The sequence below is a fragment of the Oppia nitens genome, unplaced genomic scaffold, assembly GCF_028296485.1.
Source record: "Oppia nitens isolate AA-2021 unplaced genomic scaffold, nextdenovo-longstitch-racon4-pilon3 scaffold3_pilon_pilon_pilon, whole genome shotgun sequence".
In the NCBI taxonomy this organism is placed as follows: domain Eukaryota; kingdom Metazoa; phylum Arthropoda; class Arachnida; order Sarcoptiformes; family Oppiidae; genus Oppia; species Oppia nitens.
The window spans coordinates 4,921,729-4,943,174 of NW_026533221.1; the positions used below are offsets into that span (position 1 = coordinate 4,921,729).

The following is a 21,446-nucleotide window of genomic DNA, read 5'->3' on the forward strand; positions in this document are numbered from 1 at the left end:
TGCTCTCACATCCAAACAAATCTACAGACTCTGTGAACAGCGCTCTTCAGTTGTCTACTGGCGTACCATATCCTGTGCCTATGCTCTAGCCTTACATCGATTTATCTCTCTCTCTCTCTCTCTCTCTCTCTCTCTCTCTCTCTCTCTCTCTCTCTCTCTCTCTCTCTCTCTCTCTCTCTCTCTCTCTCACTCACTCACTCACTCACTCACTCACTCACTCACTCACTCTCTCTCTCTCTCTCTCTCTCTCTCTCTCTCACACACACACACACACACATACTTATTGACTCTAAGTCTACCCTCTATTTTGTAATCTTAATCGAGCTGTCCTTTACAGTGAAGGCATTTTCTCTTTTATATCTATATCTATATATAACTTATAGTAAATGTTATGTTATTCAGTAGTGAATGAGTGAATCAATGATGAAATCAATAGAAGATAGACATAACAAACTAAACGGTTTAATTGGTAGATCCGGACCTTATCAGGACTATATGGACGTAGTTTTCAAATAAAAATCATCTCATTTGCTACCAATTGGTAATACAGTATATACTGTATATAATTTATTTTCTTTTATACTATTTTCCACTTTTATCTCTACATTTTAACTAGTCTTCAAAAAATTACAGTCAACTCAATACTATTCTGTATAGACAGTAGAATATATCCATAGTTTAACACCGAAGCACTCAAAAAACAGGATATAATGTATTGATTTCATGTTATATAAAGTATAATAAAGTTATAGATAAGTAAAGCACAAAAATCCGTTTTTAATAAAAGCCTTTATATGATATATAAATGTTTGTATATTATTGGGAATCGTTTTGCATTTTCACTAAACATTAGTAAAATACATTTACTATTTATTTTGATTTAAACATTGTATATGTGGGTCAATATGTCATACATTTACTTATTATGAGAACTATAATATACCCTATATATAATATATTCATAATTAACCATTAGTTACAATCAAATGTTTTTTATTTAAATATATTATCTAAATTGATATACTAAAATATTGTAACCAATATTTTTTAATAATTACAGCTAATTTTTACTAATTTTATCAAAATACATGGATGACAAAATTCATTATCAAAATATTTATATTTCAATAATTTGATTAAACTTCCAAAATGATTATTGATGAGACAAATATTTTTATCAATATTTTATTATATATAAAAATAACTAAAACAGACATTAAATAGATTGATTTAATACAATATAAATATTACAATAATAGTATAATAATTATTATTACTGTATAATAATTATAAAAAGTCAAATAATTCAAAATGTTTATAAAATATTTGAATAGATTGATTAATGTAATATAATAATATATTGTAGTAATTACTAATTTATCTACTGTATTGTGTTATATGATAAACTTAATAATAATTTAATTATAAGACTTAAATGTTAGCATAATAATTTTTAATTTTATAACAATTTTATAATATTTAAATAATTAAGTAAATAACTACATTAAATAAATTGTTAACTTTATTGATATATTATTTATTCTTATCAGTTATTGATAATATAAATTAATTACATAACTTATACAAATAATTTTATAAATTATTTGATTGACATAAACACATGTCTTTGTTAACAATTGATTGACCCATTCTTATAGAAATTAGTTTTATTATTAGTTAACAATTAGATTAAATAAAGAGACGTTTACTTCCGGATATTAATCATTGAATATTAAAGCCTTGTATTGTTTTTGTAGAGTTATAAGTGAATAATCGATTGATTATTGCATATAATAAATTGAAATACTAATAGAAATTAAGTACTACACTAATATAATATAAAAACAAGTTGAGAATGCTAGATAGCATTGCCAGAACACAACACTAAAAAATATATCTAATTTTTGTCTAATTATCAAACAGACCAACGAAAACACAGAATAGATGCATAGGTACTGATAGACATCAATTGACACGACATTAGACGGAAAGTCAGAAATGATTGACATTTATAACACGATTCCCGATGTTTGATACACCGATAAGCGTCGGGTTCGACACGACATACGATATGGATATAAATGTAAATCAAAGATCGGACAGATATAGCAATCTTATGAGTCTATAGTTGAGGGACAGACATTTGAAACTCAAAAATACTGACTCTTTTACATTAACTTTTCTTTTTTCCACTTTATATCAACTGTTAAAACTGATAAAATAAAACTGTAATTCATGTCGTTTTCAATATATAAATATTGTATAGTTTTCATTTAATTATTATTTTTATAATGATCTATGGTTTATCTATGATAGTTTTCAATGAAATCAATTAATAATAATTTAGTAAATATAAGACAATGAGATATGTCATTATCAATAAAATATAGTATATAACTAAACATTCAATTATATAACATAAAAACAGGTCTCTGACTGGGATTTGTTGATATAGTAAACTACAGGAATAGTTAAAGAATCGGATATTGAAATTTAAAAAAGTCATAAATGTCTAATGAGTTAGTCTAACATGAGGTCTGTTATCTACCTGTGCCTCAATTGTATTTTGTTATCAATACTAACAAACATATGCATTAACTAGACTTTATTTGACTGTATGTAGAATTATACGGTATTATTATATGTTATTATAAATATAGATCTTATATTATATATACAATATTATAAATTGCATGAATGAAAAAATGAGTGAATCGATTGAAATGTTTAGCAAATAAACTATTGATTTCTAAACACAATTCACTGAATTTAATGTTAAATCATAGTCTATATGTTATGTTATGTAAAAGATGTGTGCATTTAATGCCTAAGTCAAGTAAAAACAGCTCAACATTAGGGTTGGGAGTTATACAAAGTTTATATTACAAATCGTAAATACATATAATAAATGGTTAATTTAGTTATATGTACTGAAATTACACTTTAATTCTAGTACTAAATGTATTTATACAATATTTATCTATGTTTTCAATTATATATTTTTTATAGATATTTCTGATTAATACTGCATAAGATTCTGATATATTACTAAAATTGCAATAAATTATTTTAACAAATTCTTAATAATAATAAAATTAATAAAAACAAACAATATTTATATTATGCAATATTATATTATTCTATGTAAAAATTTCAAACCAATTTCTAAACCAATTCTAAATCATGTATTATATCAACTCTACTTAAAACATACAAATAATTTACATTCATTTATTCAATTTATTCAGTGATTCATTGAAAAGTTTATTCAAACGCTTACTTTTAACACTTTAATGTGCTGTCAATTGGATGGACATTAAGATACACTATATATACAACTATAGAATCTATATTATAGAGTGCACTCAATCTACTATACAAATGAAGTTTGTATTTAATAAGTTAATTAATTTTAAGAGTTTTCTCAAACAGTTAATTAATGTATACTGTATTTGCAAAACTATGAATAATAATAACAATTACAATATATTGAAACCCATTGACAACTTTAGGCAGTTTTTTGTTCAAATTTTAAGTAAACTAACCCAGAGTTGCAAATGTTAAACACATTATAATTTGTAAATTAGTATTTTCCACTTCATTGACTTTTTAACATTAAAATTATTTAATTAATTATACATAAAAATTAACTTTCATAAATAATTTTTAAATATTGATTTTAAAAGAAAATTTGAAATATTAAAATACACTGTTTTATAAACAATGTTTACAAAAAAAAATCAAAATCAATCACAATTTTGATGATAGGTTTTATTAAAATAATTGTTTAAAATGTCTGGTTTTGTCAATTGATATAATTTATGAATATTTATATGACTGTCATTTGATTCAATAAAGTATTATTATTTAAATAAATAAATATTATTATTATTACTTTGCATTTCAAATCACTTAACTTTAAAGTGATTTGATATTTAAATAATAATTGAAATAAATATCTAAAATCATTAATATTCAAACTTTGGTTATTAAAATCAAATACAATGATTGCTAACAATTTCATTGTTAATCAAAATATAATTAATTAATTAATTAATGATTTAAACACAATTACAGTTCAATTAAATGCATAGATGTTTAGTCGAAAATACTTTATTGCTCTCAATATTACAGTTAGTATACTATTATTTATTTATTAATATCATATGATTTATAAATATATGCAAACTTATAGTTAATGTGTAATACATTTTGTAATACATTGTATAAAATATAAATAATTTCAACTGAAAATATTATAATAATCCTAACGTTATATATGAATGATTGAAATATATTGAATGCTATGATTTGATTGGTTGTGTGTTTTCCGTTGCAAACTAAGAGCGCAAACAAACGATTAGACGTTTGAAACGATTCACTCATTCATTGAAATCAATTGTTTTAATCATTTTTATTATCAAACGATTTATTGATTAATTTAATTATTAATTACTTGTTATACTTATTTCATTCATCTGTATTGACCATCGATGGCCCCAATGTAAGACATTTAGTCAAATTGATTGATAAATTTAAATTAACTAATCATATAATATGTCTGTTTTTGACAGTCGGCCTAAAACCCCATTCAAGAAGTCTGGACCTCCGACTCGACCCAAACCTCCGAATCCAAACAATGTGTCCAACAAAGAGCCGGTCGAAGTGTTTTGCAGATTACGACCCGTTAATGTTTATACCGATGACATTGTGATCGAGAAAGTGGCTAATAATAACCACATCATTAGAGTGCGGCCACCAAATGGCGTCCAACGATCCGAACTTTTCTTTAAATTCAAACACGTTTTTACTGATAATACCAATCAAAAGGATGTCTTTGAAAACATAGCTTTTCCTTTAGTTACCGATTTGGTTAACGGCAAGAATGGTTTGTTGAACTTTTTACAACTTTTGTTAAAAATATAATAATTTATTGTTTCTAATGTTTGTCTTTTCAGGTCTTTTATTTACATATGGAATAACTTCTTCGGGAAAGACCTATACAATAGTTGGCACACCAGAAGAGCCGGGAATACTTCCCCGTTCTTTAGATGTTTTGTTTAATACACTGATTAATAACAATATCCAAAGCCGTAAATATGTTTTCAAACCGTCGGACTCCAACTACTTTACCATTCAGTCCTCTCCCGATGCCATACTTCAAGCCCAACGAGAGAATAAAGTATTTAAGACACCCTCAGCGCCCACTTATTCTACGCCTTCACGTACTCCACGATCGGCCAAAAAGAAAGAGAATAACGAAGAATGGGAACAACGACTTATTGAATCAAAAGTTATTGAAGACATTTGTTGTGATAATCATTACGCAATTTTTATTTCTTATGTCGAAATTTATAACAATTATATCTACGATTTGTTGGATGAAAAAATTGATTCGGTATTAAACACACGTCAGCCACAGTCTAAAGTATTACGTGAAGATTCGAGACGTCGAGTTTATGTCCACACCGGTACTGAAGTTGAGGTCAAAAGTGCTAACGAAGCGTTTGAATTGTTTATCAAAGGTGTCCGCCGGCGACGTATTGCTCACACAAATCTTAATACTGAGTCCAGTCGTTCTCATAGTGTGTTTACTATTCGTGTGGTTCAGGCGCCTCTCGATGCTAATGGTGCTGAAGTGCTTCAAGATAATCGCTTTCTAACCATTAGTCAGTTATCTATTGTTGATTTGGCCGGTAGTGAGCGGACAATTAGGACAAAAAATACAGGCGATAGACTTCGTGAAGCCGGTAATATTAACAACTCATTAATGGGTTTAAGGAACTGTATTGATATCTTAAGAGAGAATCAAACTACTGGTGCAAATAAAGTAGTTCCTTATCGAGACAACAAATTGACACATCTGTTTAAGAGTTACTTTGAAGGCGAAGGAACTGTCAAAATGGTTATTTGTGTGAATCCATCGGCTTCTGAATACGATGAGACTCTTCATGTTATGAAATTTGCCGAAACATCACAAGAAGTGATGATAAATAAAGCAATGAATCGATTTAATATTAGACAAACGTATCCCAAATTATGCGATAACATAGGCTCTGTAAACTTGGCCGCAATTAATATTATTGGACCAGCTTTTCCCACATGTTTTCTTGAAGATCCTGAAGATGATTCAGTTTATCCCCAATGGATTGAATGCCTTCAACAAAGACAGAGAAATAAGGACGAAACGTACGAAAAACTCAAACAAAATCAACTGATTGTTAGACAAAGAGTTGCCGCTATGGAGAATGAGAATATGTTTCTTAAACAACGGGTCGCTACTATTGAAATGGATTTAACAGCCAGAGAGGGACAGATCAAAGAGATGGAGAACAAATTGGTTCATAAAGAAAGATCAGATGATATCTACAAGAAAAAGATATCAGACTTGCAGAAGGAAAACCAAATGTTACGACAAAATTTTAATGACAAATCTCAAGAAGTATTTGCATTAGAAGAAAATGAAAAGACAATCAAAACCGTATGGAAACAGAGATTGGAATCAGAAAGACAAAGACTTAAAGATGTCTTTGAACACGTGATTACAGAAATGCAAAGAAAAACTGAAAGACAGAAAATGATTGATAAAAATAAGATGAATTTGGCTAAAGAAATATTGAACTCCGACTTAGATATTGATTATTTCAGAGACTATTTTAATCGTGAATTTTACTCAGCCTTTAAACCGTCTAACGCACCAAATGTTCACTCAAATGGTATCGATAGTCAGGCCAGTACTCAAACACCTCAACAAACGAAACGATCAAAGACTGAATACGATTTACACGCATATGGATCACCATATATTGGTTCCAACACTCCTCAAACGCTAACCAGTGTTGGAGGAGACGGTACTTCATTACATAAACCTCCTGTTGTAAATCCAAGACACCGACGCTCACTATCGACTGGTAATGAAAAATGGATAGATCACAGACCTCCCGGTACTATTGAATTGGGAACTGTTCTTCAGCCTCATATCAAAAATAGAAAATCTGTTTCTAAATTGAAATCATCAGATATTCTTAGAGATGCCTCGAAGTATGCATTGACACATCACGAGGCAAACTGTGATGGAGAGGTCGAAACACAAGTATTCAAAGGAGAGGTAATTCCGTCGAGCACTGGCGGCGCACAAGTTATCTTCAATGATATCGAGACTCTAAAACAGAGTTCTCCTCCCGGAGCCAGGTTTACTGTCATTTAATTGTCTTAATTTTAGCAATTTTTTGTTTTATTTATTATTTTATTTTTAGAAAGCGAACAGTTAGTGACACTCGACTTTTGTCACCACAATTGCCTATAAACCAAGTCATAACAGAAGCTGATGTCCACAACCCACCTATCGGTATCTCAAAGTAAGTCATTGTTTAAAATAAATAATTTTTTAATTTACTAAATAATTTTTTAAATTTTATTTTGAATTTTAGACGAAGCCGTCATTAATATTTTTTCTAAATTATGTATTCATATTTAAATATTACTTATTTTATAATTTTTGGAAATATTTTTTTATTCACTTTTTGTCTACTTATCTGTAATACTTTTTCTTATAAATATAATATATATATATTGAATAAAATATTTCAATTGATTTTAATTAATTTTTACGGTTGAATCAATAATAAACACTATAATGTTGTGTTAAATTTAAATTATGTGGAAAAATAAATGCATTAAAATTTTATGGCTAAGTATTGCATAAGTTATATAACAATTGATTGCAAACATGCGTACAATACATAAATATCTTTAAAAGTCAAACAAATGATAATTTTATTGCAATTGATTTGATTGAAGACATTAATTGTTATTTCATTAGTGAATCAATTATGAGACAAATATATTGGTTTCTTATACATTGACATCACTCATAAATGTTAACCAAATAATGATTATATTAAGAAATTTGAGACCAACTCATTGTATAAGATATGGAGTAAAAGCAATACAAAATCGTCATTTAAATTACCGACAGACGACCCGATCGTTTTTGTCGGACAGGGATCGGGTCAGAGATTTCATAGCATTATTGGCGCCACAAGAAAGACAGTTCTTGTACGACGAGTTGCATAGATTGCAGCAAAATGTCAAACAAGACACTAATAGCGACAACAATTGTGTCACTTATCCTTCATTTCAAGAACTGAGAAAAGTCTTTTTCAATCAATCGCTGCCATTCATAGGATTTGGTTTTTTAGATAATCTCATTATGATTATTGCCGGCGACTATATTGACGCCACTATTGGTGTGACATTAGGTATTGTCTGTTAGAAATAAAATTTATTTTATATATAGATATACCATATATTGTATGTATTGAATGTCTATTTATGGTCAGGAATCTCAACAATGGCCGCCGCAGGGCTTGGCAACGCTCTGTCAGACATTGCCGGCATTGGATCAGCTTATTATGTGGAACAGTTAGCCACAAGAATTGGTGTTAAATCGCCAGATCTTTCATTAGCTCAGCTGCAGATGACTCGCACCCGATGGTCAATACAGTTGGGCAGAGCTTTCGGTATTACATTGGGTTGTATTATAGGAATGTTTCCGCTATTGTTTTTACCGACAAAAGCCGATAAATCCGGTGATAATAAGTCGCGTTAATTATTATTTATTAAATTTTCAATTTATTTCAATAAATTAACACTACATGTATTAACGTAATTAGTTTATTATCATTATTAGCTAATTTTATTAGAAATTGTTATAATATAGCTTTTAAACCAAAATATTAATTTAATATAATTTTTAGTTCATTTTATTCTAATTGCCTTATATTATGAATTCATATTATTATTAAAAATTAATAATTATTTGACTTAATTTGTCAATTATTTTACAGTCACTTACAGACACAGTTGGTTAAGATTTTGAATATCATATATATTTTATATAGATTTATATATTAAATATATGATAGTAATTGACACCTTGTTGTGTTAAATGTCCAATAATTGAGCACTATTTCAAAAATGTGGTCACTTTTATATGAAATTATCATTGATTTAATATGACTTTATTAGGATTAACAAAGTTGTCATATTTTATTATCAAATTACTTAACACTTTTTTAATGCAATTTTACAAACTTACGGTACGAAGCAATTAATCATTTAATCAATTATCGTAAACTTGTTAAAAATTACATATATTTTATAGTGAGTTCATCTAAAGGCAGTTAATTTTTATCATATATTTATATTACCGTAAATTTAAGCACAAATATTGCATTAAAAAATATTACCAGTATATTTATCTTTTTTTTAAATTTTAAAATATAACATTTGTTTATTTAAAATATACTTACCGGTAATTTAAAAGATATAATAATTATCTGAATAATTTTATCATCATTTTTCAATTTGTCAATTATTTAATAATTCGCTTAAAATTATTAAAAAAAATTGTGTAAGATTGCTGTTAATTATATGCATAATGTAATTTAATGTGATTTAGCCATTTTATTGAAATTTATTAAATAATATTACAGTAATAATTACTTTACGGTAATTACTAATAATAATAAAACTATAGCCTATATTATATAATATAGGCATTACCTGTATTAGTTAATATAATTAGTAGTGTAATTAATACAACTTTAGCACAAATAATTAACTTATTTATCATATCAGTTAACAATTGTTTATTTATTTATTTAATTTTACTAATAAAATGTAATATTGACTATGATTTTAATGATATATTTACAATGAAGTTAATAACAAAATAAAATTTAAATAAATATTAATTATATGGAAATGTTTTATCAAATTAACGGTAATTTAATATTAAATTAATTTATTATTAAAACTACTTTATAATCAAAACAATTGGATTTCTGTTAACAAAATATCAGACATTAATTAATACTAAGATCTTTCAAGTCTTCGTTAATCTCTTCTTCTTCCTCATTGAATGGATTGAAAACATTACCACAATCTATGACATCACAAGACTTTAGAAATTATAACTAAAAGACAAATCAATTGATGAATCAAACCTTTAAACGCTTGTGAATATTGTTGAGTTAGTTTGAGTTTAAGAAACTTTATTCTGTGAAACACTGAATCCAAGTCTTTCTGGAGATCAACTAATTGTTGTGTATATCTCTTGAGATCACGATTTGCTGATTCAAACCTAATGACTGCCAAAGCATTACAATTGACTAACATTTCGTTGGTTTTCTCAAAACGCGATAACCTATTCATCAAATTTAAAAAAAACAATTATTTTGTGACCAATTCATGGATTCAATTGACAACATATTAATCTGTGAATCATTAATAGTCATAACGTGATTGTCTTCAACCAAATTAGACACTAAATGGATGAAAGTGTCACCACTTTTGGTACACTTATCGGATGACTGTCTTTGTATAGACTCTGTTGAGTCATCTGTTAAGCGATCACTCGTTGCACTCATTGACACACAATTGGCATTCAATTGACATTCAATTAATTGATTCAATAATTATAAAATAAACTCAACTTATTCTAAACATTTGACTCATTATTATTATTATTATTATTAAACTATTTTATACATTAAACTCAATACTAGTGTAAAACACAACTATTAGTGAGTTGAACGCATGACTCAATGACTTTTAAACTGAGAGCCAATCAAATGTTAGATTGAATTGAATTTTAAATTTAAAGTGCAATTGATTTACAATTCAACGGTCAATGCATTGTATGACTGACTGATTGACTGACTGTTTGATTGTTGTATTGAATATTCAATTGTTAGAAACACAACACTTAATGAATTACTCTATAAATTGATATTTAAATCATATCTCAATTTAACTTCAATTAACTCAATCACTAAATTATTTAATCATTAAATCATTTTTTGACTGATCTTTCAATTAATTAATATTAAGACATCATATATAATGTCAAACATTGGAGAAAATCGACAAACGGTGAGACATTTGTTAATTATTATTAATTATGATTATATTTGACTAATGATTTGGTTTAAAATGATTAGTCAGGTGTTGGTATCGGCGGAAAACTCGTTGGACTCAAGAGTCGGACTACACTTGCATTGAACTCAAAACGAGTTCCGCTGGCCGTCTCTTTGCGCCAAAATCGGGCCATCGGTGAGACCAATCAGCGATCAAACAAAGCGATTAACAAACAGGTAATTAGCTTTTAAGTGATAAAATATCTTTTGTTTAACTGATTTGTTTAATTGTTTTAAAGACAACGACTCGTGTGTCAAGACATACAAAGTCGAGCAAAACTTCAGTCAACGATGAGAATGCAGAGGAAAACAAAGCGTTGGCTAAATCACGGATTCCTATAGATGTCATGAAAAAGAGTCAAATAAACGCTAACAAGAAGACAAAAGCTAAGGTTGAGCCCGAAGTTAATATTGAAGATCAAGAAATAGGCTTTTCTTCTCAATGTTTGCCCGATAATGTTGAGGACATTGATGCCAATGACGAGTCTAACGTTTTTCTGACATATAGTTATGTCAATGATATCTATAATTATTTGAGACGACTTGAGGTAAGTTTTAAGTAATATTTAACTTTTAAAACTAATAGTGAGTTGTTTTAAAACTAACAGAAGGAACAGTTCGTTAGTCCGAACTTCTTATCGATTCAGAAGGAGATGACTCCTCGTATGCGAGCAGTTCTTGTTGATTGGTTGATCAATGTTCACCATCAGTTCAAATTACTTCCAGAAACTTTATATTTGGGTATTTCAATAATGGACCGCTTCTTCATGAAAGAAGTTATTAGCAAAGATAAGATTCAATTGGTTGGAGTGACCGCCTTCTACATCGCTTCCAAGTTTGAAGAGATATATCCGCCAGACATTAAAGACTTTGTGATGATATGCGACAAATTGTATCAGAAGAGAGACATAATAAAGATGGAATTGGCTATACTTAGGTCACTAAACTTCGAGTTGGGTCGTCCCCTACCCATCCACTTCTTGCGTCGCAATTCTAAGGCCGCGTACGCCGACTCTCGTATTCATTGTGTGGCTAAATATTTGATGGAATTGACACTCGTTGAGTATGAGTGCGCCCACTGGCGTCCATCTCTTTTGGCGGCAACTGTTCTTTACGTGACTCTCCGTATTCTGGCCGAGACTAACGATTTGTCAGAGAAATGGACGCCAACTCTGGCATATTATAGCAATTATAGCGAACAACAGCTTATGTCGTTTGCTTCACGAGTTTGTAAAGTTATACTAAAGTCGGAAAAATCAAAGTTTCAGGTATTTATATGATTTAAAAATTATAAATTGTCTAATAATAAGGTATTATTTGATATTAAGAACTGTCGCCAAAAGTACTCGTCCACTAAATTAATGGAAATATCGCGTATCCCTCAACTCAAGTCACCAATCATTGATGAAATCGCGGCAATTGAGCCATAATTGCGATTCTCTTAAGATTTTATTTTCATTTTTTATTATATTTCTTAGTCTTAATTAAACTCAAGTTTTTAATTATATACAAATTTGAATAAAATATTTCATTATAATTATATATTCATGTGTTTAATATCTAAACAAAAAATTTTTTATATTTGTATTTTTTTTATTAGCGGTAATTATATATTTATATTTATAAAATAATTACCAAATGTATGCATAATTATATTTAAATAGTGAATAAATGTATTAAAATATCGATAAACTGACTTTTACTTAGACTTGACTTAAATTTCTGCAAATTAAACAAAAATAGCATTTTATTGAACAACTGATACAATATGTACACAAAATAGATAGAAATGAATATTAAGTGCAAATAATAATAAAAATAACATTTAGATTGTAATTGTTTTGAATGCAAACATCGATCAATGAGATGACCGCCGATTGTCTTCAAACAACTGTATCAACAGTCGACTCATTCACTGTTCATTGAGCTCAGCCCTGAACTGTTCCACCTGTGACGGCGGTGGACCCGTTAGAGTGACCGGTCGTCTAAATAGTAGAATATGTGGTTCGGGTTCGTGAATCATATAATGTATCCATCCCTGGCTTTGTTGGACACCCAGTCCTCTCCATTCAGCTTCAGACATAAGATGAGTCTTCGGTACCAATTTGGAGATATCTTTAGGCAGAACAACGTGTCTTTAAAAGATAATTCACATCAGTATACCATTCAAAGACATGACAATAGATGATATCAATGTTAATATCAATGCATACAAACCTATATTCAAACTTTTCATCGTAATATTTATCCGAATAATAAATGTTTTTGTGTGACATCTTAATGTTGATGACTGTTAGCCACAAATGTGATATTAGAGGTGAAATTGTGGTCAAAATTGGATCAAATGGTGTGATATGTGTGACAAACACTAAACACTAACGTATTTACAGAAATGACTGTATTTTATGCGCCAATCAATGCTTTGAATGCAAACTAACGTTTGGCGCCATTGGACCACACATTGCATAGTTGATAGGGATGTTCACTGCACTCACTGTTGTTGTTAGTAGAGGTGTGCGCTCAGTGTATTGTCTCAATGAAAACAGCAGTCAATAGCATAACAATTGTGTTGTCATTAAGTAATATAATAAAAGATAAACAATTGATCCATATTTTGACACTTAGGATGACCGCCATTACACTGACCACATCATCGGCTCTATATGTCTGCCATTGACACGACTGTCCACTTCGGCCACTGACCATTAATTTGCATGTCTGGACCATTTGTCGGGTAAGTTTGCATTTGTTATTATTTGTTATGCTGTTGTCTTTTGATTGTCATCATTGATGCCATTGATTGCATGGTATAGTGATGACCAATGTCTGTGATGATCATCTTTATCACCAATCAATTATTGATTGCTATTTAATTGATTTACCAAAGTATTGGTTTAGTTGATGTTTGAGTTGATATATGGCTACAAGTGATGGCATTAGTGATGCATTACTTGAACCTATAGTCAAGTGTCTGATAGTGTGTATAGAAAAGTGGTTGAAGTGGTTGTTGTGTAAGGAATGGTATGTTTGAAGCAAATGGTGAAACCATTGAGACCAATGTTGCCCATAGCTATCAATACCAATGATAATAATGACAGCAATGATAGCAGGTTTGCAAATTGTAATCAAACAAGTATTGAGTATTACTTATAAAAAAGTTTTTTATAATTTATATTAAGTCAAAAAACAACTTTATTGCCAATCAATATACTTATCATTCATTGGCATTACAACTATCAACTCATTTAATATGAATTGTCTTTAAAAGTTTCATTCAAATAATATATAATATATTACTGTATTATATAATTGTTTGTATTCACTGTCAACACTTCAATTGTCTTATATTTTAGCATAATATGTCATAAATTTAAATACAGTATTTTAATTATATAATATTCACTATTGATAAAAATTTATCTTTTATATAATAATACATTAATTACTTTTTTTGCATAAAAAAATTATTGTTTTATTTTTATAAGTTTGAATATTATAAATTATATATCTATTTAATACAATAATATTATTAGCAAATGTTTGATGATTATAAATATACTGTATATTTAATTTATGTTAATGTAGTACAGACTGTACAGTATATGCGGTAATTATATCTAATGTAAAAAAGCATTCATTTTAAGATACAGTAGTTTTATCTCTGGTTTTCAGCTAATCATAAGTTATGATATTTAATAAAATAAACACATTTTTTAGATTTTCATGTTTTGTTGTTTTGATTAAATATATCCTATGTATTAAATCTAATATTCTTTGATTAGTGAAATTAAAATGTTATTAAACTAATAAACTTAAGACTCGTTTAGACATAATGTTGTCTTTCAACAATTTTTATACTATTTTATATGATCTAAAATTACATGTAATAGTAACTAAAGTTACTAATATGTTTCAAATTGATATCAAAAATTGATAATTAATTAGAGTTGTTAAACGTCTAGTATTTGCTGGACAATTAAGTTTTTATTAGAAATTTAAATAAAAAGTTTTAGAATTTTATTTTGAAATTTGTCATGTATTTATTATAATAAATTTAACCACATTATTAGTACATGTATTTTTATCTAAAACTTTAGGCAATTTTATGAAATACAAGATTAAAATATTTATTTTATTTTATTATTTAAATTAACGATATTAATAATTGATACTCTATATGTCTATAATACGAATTGAAATTATATAATGTTTAATGAGACCAAATATTTTACTTACGGTACATACTATTAGTAAGTTTTTATACAATAATTATCAATACATTACATTTAAACCAATACTGTATGAAATTTTGGGTCATTTTTACATTTATTTATAGAGGATGTGAGAGGAGAATTGAGGCACCGGTGCTCAGAGCAAAGCATTCAGAATGACATTCAGATTGACTGCCTTCCCGTTCAGCTACTTGTCCACACATATACATACATACAGTACTGTATAATATAGTGTATATCCAAAATTCAAACATAAATTGACTGTATGTCTGTTCACTGAAGCGTTGTTTAAATATTAAGTTAAATATGAAAATTAGTGGCCATTTGTCTCATCTAATGTTAATTTCATTAATTTTAATTCAAAACATTTAACTAACTTTTTTGAATACATAAAGGATTGTTATATAGAACTCGTGACGATATTATTGCTTATATTATATTAAGTGGTCATAGGTTTGGGTCGACTCGTGAGTTGAATCACTGGCTGTAATGGTATTGAAGTAGTCGACCATCTGTTGGAAGTGAGTCTCTTGTTTGGCATTTGCCAACATTTGGACCACGACTTGGTATCAGAGCTGTTGATCTAATCCTATGTCTCCCCCTCTGCCTTATAGTTGTCTCCCTCTCCCTGTTTCTCATTTCCTCACCCACTCTCCCACTCTCTTCCTTAGACTTTTGGTCGATATAGTGATTCATTGGGCACTAAATCACAACAACCACTACTACAATACTATAGTAATAATAATGCGTTTCTAATAATAACATCTCATTCAATGTTGACTTTTGTGTATGAATTGCCTAATACATCATTGAGGTATACAATCACACAATTGAGACAATTATCAAACATTCAAACATTTAAATGTCTTTTATATGTTAGCCGTTCACGTGAGCTCTCTCTCTCTCTCTCTCTCTCTCTCTATATATATATATATATATATTCAATCTAATGGAAAACGACATAAATGTATCACTATTTACAATATATGCTGTATTTTATTGAATATATATTGAAATTTATAAAAAGTGATAGACTTTGGTTAATATATAGGTATAAATAGAGTAAATATGTATAAAATAGTAAAAATAGTCAAATAGTTGGTACAATCTATTGCCTCGATATGTGATTCAAACCATTTATAGAGACTTAGTGTGAATGAGAGCGAGAGGGGGACTAAATAGTAGAGGCAATACATTAGCAATGGATAATAGAGCGGAGAGAGGGAGAGGGAGCGGGACAGGGATCCAGTGCTCTGTGTGTGTTGTATTCAAGTCGACATAAGCCCCGGGCAATGACGCTTCCTGTAGCGTCCCCTCAATTGGTTTAGTTAGTTGTCTGTAGTGCTTGTTGTTGATGATTGTATGCACTGATGGCTGTGCCTGTAGTGGCTGTGCTAACATGTATTTCCTCTGCATTTACGTACACTATATGGAGGCGTTCCCCACAACTAAAGCACTCATTCATTCACATCGAGTATTACTGAAGGCTTTGTAAGCATCGTATAGCTGTTAGTTTGATGTTAGGCTTCACATGTGAAACATACTAACAGTGCCTCAATTCATACCAATTTATACTAATCCTAACCATTACACCAGTGTTTGTGTCTCAACTCATTCACTAAGGATTACTCTCAACTTGTTTTGTCTTTTTATTTTCAAATAGTTTTTAATAAATTACTCAAATATACGGTCAAATTCATTGATGAATTAGTTGAAGGTTTCATTGAGTAAATTAATGCTTATTTCATTGATTAATAATATTTATATATAACATCCGGTGCTCTGTACTAGTGGTTCACTATATACTGTGTGTGTGTATACTATATATATGAAACCCACGCATACCGTAGTATTTGATGTCATATACTCATACATATAGTGAACGCCCGCGCCTTTCAGCCCAACATCTCATTGATAAGAGATTATACATTTGAATGGGCGATACAAATGTGTAGTATTAGTAGTAGTATGAGTGGTATGACTGCCAACTCCATCAATGACATGACTAACATAACTGCATCCACACATCGACACCAACACTAACCAAATATCACTACCAAATACATCGACATTACTATCATTTTCTTATTTGGATATTTAGTATAACTTTGTATTTATTTGAATTGATTGTTTGAATGGTCAACTCGGATGTCCTCCACAGTGATTAAGTGTTGAGTGATTTGATGATTGGATGCCAACTGTCAAACAATGCTCTCTTGTTTCCCATTTCCTTATTCTTCATTAAAAGATGATGACTATGACTACAGTCACCTCTTTATAAAACAGGAGGACCAACAAACACAACATACAAACCATATTAAGGGATTAAATCACAATCAATCAGTTATCTCAACAAACAGTTCTACAGTTGAATATAAACTGAAAAATTTGGCCAAAAGTGAGTTGTCGTCACCACAAATCCCAACCCGTGATAACATAAAACTACCGATTCCTGTGCCGCGAACTTTCCGAAAACCACACTCACTATTATTGAATTCAACTCCGGTGTCCAACACTCCATCCAATACTCATTCATTGAACAGTTCCTCCAAATCAAGTCTTTTAAAGTTAGGTTTTCATCGAAGCAAAGGAACCGAACATTTGCAGAGAGAAGCCATCAGAAAGTCTAACGAAACACATATAGCGGCTCTTCATTCACAAAGATATATCAAACTTCCCACTAAATCAATGACTTCTTCAATCACTAACAAATCAAATCAGTCATATATTACAAAGGTTTGATTATATACTGTATAATATTTTCAATAAATTAATAATTTTCTAATTAATATCAACACTTAATTTGATTTAATTTAATTGAACTAAACTTAATTGTTTGCAACAACTCATTTATATTGATTATCATAATTTACATTTAATAAATATAATACATAAATGACAAACTGATTACTAATAACACAATTAAATTAAGATAATGACATAAAATAACATGAATTATAAATTACATCCTTTTGGTGGCTAAAGTTCCCCTCAAAGCGGATATCATTTTCAAACACATTCAACAGTTTAACTTAATTTTCTTACTATTATTTCCTATTTCTAAATATCGTTTTATTTTAATATAATGATATAACTTAATATAGACAGACATTATAATGTAGTACAGTATATAACTTATATAAGTCAATGTTATATAATGTATTTGTTAAAATACAGTACTATAATGAATACAAATGATTTAATTGTAATATGAGGCGCCAAACAGTTAAGTTTAAATAATACCCTTTTAATTATTAATAAAGGTGTGAACAAACTTTATTAAACTAATCAATTATACTATAGGCTATTAGTTATAATAATATGAAAATTTATTAAACTTAAAATTGTTATTTTGACATTTTGTCAGATATCACAAATAATAACATTAAGATAAGTTATACCACATATAATATAGTTATACAGTATATATAGTACAATATTAAGTTAATTTGGTTAGGTTTGGTTTAGGTTAAGGTCAAAATTTGTTACATATACTAATTCAATTATAGGTATCACTATAATTATACATTATTTTATATTGATGTCTATTTAATATTTAACTAACTAGTAAATTATATGATCTACATTTTATAAATTTAATTTATGTTAATATGTGATATATATATATATTGAATAGTATGTCGGATGTCTGGGAATCAATACATCGATGAAAAGTCTAGATTTTGACACCCGATCCCAAATCGCCAAAGAGTGCATTAATAGAGTTTGTGAATTGGGTCGACTGAAGACCCCCGACAAGAAAAGACGACCTGAAAAAAGAATTCATAAGATGTTAGCCGACACCCCCAATATGGGTATGTCTTGGAATAATGGGTTGATATCCAAGTATTTTAATTAATAATTTTTTGTTTACTGCCCACACATAGAGTTTGCCGGCGTTGATGTCAATCTAGTAATAACCAGCTCTTACTTGCATTTAACTACTATAGAGACCGGAGAGGTATAATATATACAATATATCTATATATATATATTATAATTATATTATTTATATTTATATATATTATAAATTGATGTCATGTCATCAAAAATGATATTAAAATTATTAATTTCTTATTGAAAGGTTATTGCCAAACATGAAATGCCAAATATATCGTTTGCTTCGAGAGGCGATGCTGTAAGTGTTAAACTTATAGATTGATTATTATTAATACTAATTAATAAATTTATTTTTAGGATACTATAGATTTTGTGTCTTATGTGGCTAAAGATCACAGGTATGGTAGAGCTTGTTTTGTACTCGAGTGTGGCGGCGGTCTCGCACATGATGTTATCACTGCTATTGGACAGGCATTTGAACTCAGATTTAAAGAATTTTTGAACCGAAGTCCCAGAACTACTTCAGTCAATGAAATGTATTTGAAATTTTTGAATATTTAATTCATACAATATATAAATATATTTAATTCTAATTATATATTTATTTTTATTTATAGACTCGAAAGTGCTGTTCCTAATGGTCTGTGTCATACAATTAATAACAATTTTAATACAGACAACGATAGTAAAAATAGATTGGATGAACGCGATTATTATAATGATTTACCCGGAAAAATACCACCTGATGTGCCTCCTGTTGAAACAAACTCTAAAACATCTCTTAGAGACTGTTCAAGTACTCAAAGAGTACCACAAGCAGCTCCGAGAACAGCTATTAAGAAGTCAAACGAACAAAACAGTCCTAATTTGATTGATTTAAATATTGATATTCAAGACCACATCAATACAACACAATCAGAGTCCTCCATCATTGATCCAAACACCCAAATAGTAGATCATCAATATGTCAATTGTTCCACTGATGACTCTAATAATAATAACAATCAAAATAAAACAGATAATTCAAATAATGAGTCAGTGATACAAACAGCAAAAGATCCATTTGATATGAGTAAGACATGAAAACAATTTAGTTTTTAACTAATTATTAATACAGTATATAATCATTTGACAGAACCATTCAATAGTGCTTTAGCAGAGGTAACGACAGACCCTTTAAAAGCAAATTGTTCTCAAACGACAACAACAACAACAAAGAGTACAATAAATTGTAAATTAGAACAAGAAGAATGGTTTCACGGACCTATCAGTCGTAAAGAAAGTGAAACACTTGTTGTAAAAGATGGAGATTTTCTTGTGAGAGAATCTCAAGGATCAGTTGGACAGTATGTCTTAACTGGTATGCAAAGCGGATTTAGGAAACACTTACTACTTGTGGATCCTGAAGGAGTGGTATGTTTTTTAAATAACAATTATAACTATTGTAAATATATTTCTAATTATTATTTTTTATTTTTTTAAGGTACGAACAAAAGATAAGACATTTGAAAGCGTTAGCCATCTAATCAATTATCATCGAAACAATGGTTTACCCATAATCTCAGCGGAAAGTGCTCTCCTTCTTAGAAATCCAGTATTAGTTAAACGTTGAGATCTGAAACCGACATTTAGACTATTTTTTGTTATATTTCTAAAATTAAATTTTTAAATTATGGTATATTTTTATTGTCCGAATCTCACAATTACCTAAACATACATTTTGTCTCATTTTGATAATAAGTGAGTTTTGGTCTATATTAGAAAATTTAGTAATAGTGATTAAATTGTTGCGATATTGCAGTTTTAAAACAGTTAAATTATATATAATTTAATCAAATTATTTAAAATAATTTAATAATTAATATAATTAAAAGTAATATATTATTTTGATATTGAGTTTTGAATGTTTTTAAAAAATTATTTTGGTATATACAGTAGTATATTTAATTTTTAAAATTATACCGTTTTTAGATAGACTCACTTACATTAACAAATTGAGACAAATATTAGTTAGTGCCAATTTCAATTTAAAGTATTATAAATTATTTGATAAAGTTGGTTTCATTTAAATATAATGAATGACTAATTAAAAATTAAATGCAACCACAATTTAGATATTATAAAACTAGATTTATCATAAATGAAATATTTTATTTACCATTAATTGTCATAAAAATCAAAATAATTTTAAAACTTTTTTATAAAGTTTATCAATTATATCATTTGTTTATAAAGTTTATAAATTACATATATTTAAAGAGTGCCTCAAATATTTGTAATATAAGTTATTTCATTTTGTAAGTTATATAAATTTCCTGGAAACTTACTTAGGCAAAGTTATTAAATAGAGATTGTTTATAATACAAATCAAACATTGATATTGTAATTATGA

The 21,446-nt window shown here is 28.5% G+C and overlaps 6 protein-coding genes across 7 annotated transcripts; 4 read left to right on the forward strand and 2 right to left on the reverse strand.

The window, feature by feature from the left end:
- The first annotated feature begins 4,312 nt into the window (after positions 1-4,312).
- LOC128958367 (kinesin-like protein KIF23) lies at positions 4,313-7,515 on the forward strand. The gene is made up of 5 exons (XM_054304213.1): positions 4,313-4,504; positions 4,575-4,888; positions 4,959-7,191; positions 7,257-7,358; positions 7,431-7,515. The coding sequence occupies exons 1-5, from the start codon at positions 4,494-4,496 to the stop codon at positions 7,444-7,446; spliced, it is 2,676 nt and encodes an 891-aa protein (XP_054160188.1). The 5' UTR covers positions 4,313-4,493; the 3' UTR covers positions 7,447-7,515.
- A 224-nt stretch (positions 7,516-7,739) lies between these two features.
- Positions 7,740-8,655, forward strand: LOC128958387 (transmembrane protein 65-like). Its single transcript, XM_054304235.1, has 2 exons — positions 7,740-8,261; positions 8,343-8,655. Exons 1-2 carry the CDS (start codon positions 7,892-7,894, stop codon positions 8,609-8,611), a joined length of 639 nt encoding a protein of 212 aa, XP_054160210.1. The 5' UTR covers positions 7,740-7,891; the 3' UTR covers positions 8,612-8,655.
- A 1,180-nt stretch (positions 8,656-9,835) lies between these two features.
- Positions 9,836-10,543, reverse strand: LOC128958395 (kxDL motif-containing protein CG10681-like). The gene is made up of 3 exons (XM_054304243.1): positions 10,273-10,543; positions 10,011-10,210; positions 9,836-9,949 (listed from the first exon to the last, which is right to left on the reverse strand). The coding sequence occupies exons 1-3, from the start codon at positions 10,431-10,433 to the stop codon at positions 9,870-9,872; spliced, it is 441 nt and encodes a 146-aa protein (XP_054160218.1). The 5' UTR covers positions 10,434-10,543; the 3' UTR covers positions 9,836-9,869.
- A 284-nt stretch (positions 10,544-10,827) lies between these two features.
- Positions 10,828-12,580, forward strand: LOC128958378 (G2/mitotic-specific cyclin-B2-like). Its single transcript, XM_054304225.1, has 5 exons — positions 10,828-10,938; positions 11,007-11,159; positions 11,222-11,530; positions 11,591-12,250; positions 12,311-12,580. Exons 1-5 carry the CDS (start codon positions 10,909-10,911, stop codon positions 12,410-12,412), a joined length of 1,254 nt encoding a protein of 417 aa, XP_054160200.1. The 5' UTR covers positions 10,828-10,908; the 3' UTR covers positions 12,413-12,580.
- Positions 12,581-12,694: 114 nt separating this feature from the next.
- Positions 12,695-13,712, reverse strand: LOC128958397 (cyclin-dependent kinases regulatory subunit-like). The gene is made up of 2 exons (XM_054304245.1): positions 13,200-13,712; positions 12,695-13,117 (listed from the first exon to the last, which is right to left on the reverse strand). The coding sequence occupies exons 1-2, from the start codon at positions 13,256-13,258 to the stop codon at positions 12,895-12,897; spliced, it is 282 nt and encodes a 93-aa protein (XP_054160220.1). The 5' UTR covers positions 13,259-13,712; the 3' UTR covers positions 12,695-12,894.
- On the forward strand, positions 13,662-20,765 carry LOC128958370 (SHC-transforming protein 1-like). 2 transcript variants are annotated; one of them, XM_054304217.1, is made up of 9 exons: positions 13,662-13,716; positions 17,501-17,950; positions 18,852-19,029; positions 19,102-19,175; positions 19,299-19,352; positions 19,412-19,590; positions 19,672-20,126; positions 20,190-20,467; positions 20,538-20,765. In XM_054304217.1, exons 2-9 carry the CDS (start codon positions 17,903-17,905, stop codon positions 20,664-20,666), a joined length of 1,395 nt encoding a protein of 464 aa, XP_054160192.1. In that variant the 5' UTR covers positions 13,662-13,716; positions 17,501-17,902; the 3' UTR covers positions 20,667-20,765. The 2 variants fall into 2 exon arrangements, with proteins under 2 accessions (XP_054160192.1, XP_054160191.1); XM_054304216.1 differs by lacking the exon at positions 13,662-13,716 and having other exon boundaries at positions 16,703-17,950.
- Positions 20,766-21,446: the final 681 nt, after the last annotated feature.

Excerpts from the sequence above, each read along its gene's own strand:
- LOC128958397 (XM_054304245.1), bottom strand. The coding sequence starts at position 13,258 with ATGTCACACAAAAACATTTATTATTCGGATAAATATTACGATGAAAAG. Across the intron at positions 13,118-13,199 it reads GATGAAAAGTTTGAATATAG|ACACGTTGTTCTGCCTAAAG; the intron begins GTTTGTATGCAT and ends TATCTTTTAAAG.
- LOC128958370 (XM_054304216.1), top strand. The coding sequence starts at position 17,423 with ATGCTCTCTTGTTTCCCATTTCCTTATTCTTCATTAAAAGATGATGAC. Across the intron at positions 19,176-19,298 it reads CTACTATAGAGACCGGAGAG|GTTATTGCCAAACATGAAAT; the intron begins GTATAATATATA and ends TCTTATTGAAAG. Across the intron at positions 19,591-19,671 it reads ACTACTTCAGTCAATGAAAT|ACTCGAAAGTGCTGTTCCTA; the intron begins GTATTTGAAATT and ends TTTTATTTATAG.
- LOC128958395 (XM_054304243.1), bottom strand. The coding sequence starts at position 10,433 with ATGAGTGCAACGAGTGATCGCTTAACAGATGACTCAACAGAGTCTATA. Across the intron at positions 10,211-10,272 it reads AATGATTCACAGATTAATAT|GTTATCGCGTTTTGAGAAAA; the intron begins GTTGTCAATTGA and ends TTTGATGAATAG. Across the intron at positions 9,950-10,010 it reads ATATTCACAAGCGTTTAAAG|ATTGTGGTAATGTTTTCAAT; the intron begins GTTTGATTCATC and ends GTGATGTCATAG.
- LOC128958378 (XM_054304225.1), top strand. The coding sequence starts at position 10,909 with ATGTCAAACATTGGAGAAAATCGACAAACG. Across the intron at positions 10,939-11,006 it reads TTGGAGAAAATCGACAAACG|TCAGGTGTTGGTATCGGCGG; the intron begins GTGAGACATTTG and ends TAAAATGATTAG. Across the intron at positions 11,531-11,590 it reads ATTATTTGAGACGACTTGAG|AAGGAACAGTTCGTTAGTCC; the intron begins GTAAGTTTTAAG and ends TAAAACTAACAG.
- LOC128958387 (XM_054304235.1), top strand. The coding sequence starts at position 7,892 with ATGATTATATTAAGAAATTTGAGACCAACTCATTGTATAAGATATGGA. Across the intron at positions 8,262-8,342 it reads CACTATTGGTGTGACATTAG|GAATCTCAACAATGGCCGCC; the intron begins GTATTGTCTGTT and ends ATTTATGGTCAG.
- LOC128958367 (XM_054304213.1), top strand. Across the intron at positions 4,889-4,958 it reads TTTGGTTAACGGCAAGAATG|GTCTTTTATTTACATATGGA; the intron begins GTTTGTTGAACT and ends TTGTCTTTTCAG. Across the intron at positions 7,192-7,256 it reads AGTTCTCCTCCCGGAGCCAG|AAAGCGAACAGTTAGTGACA; the intron begins GTTTACTGTCAT and ends TTTTATTTTTAG.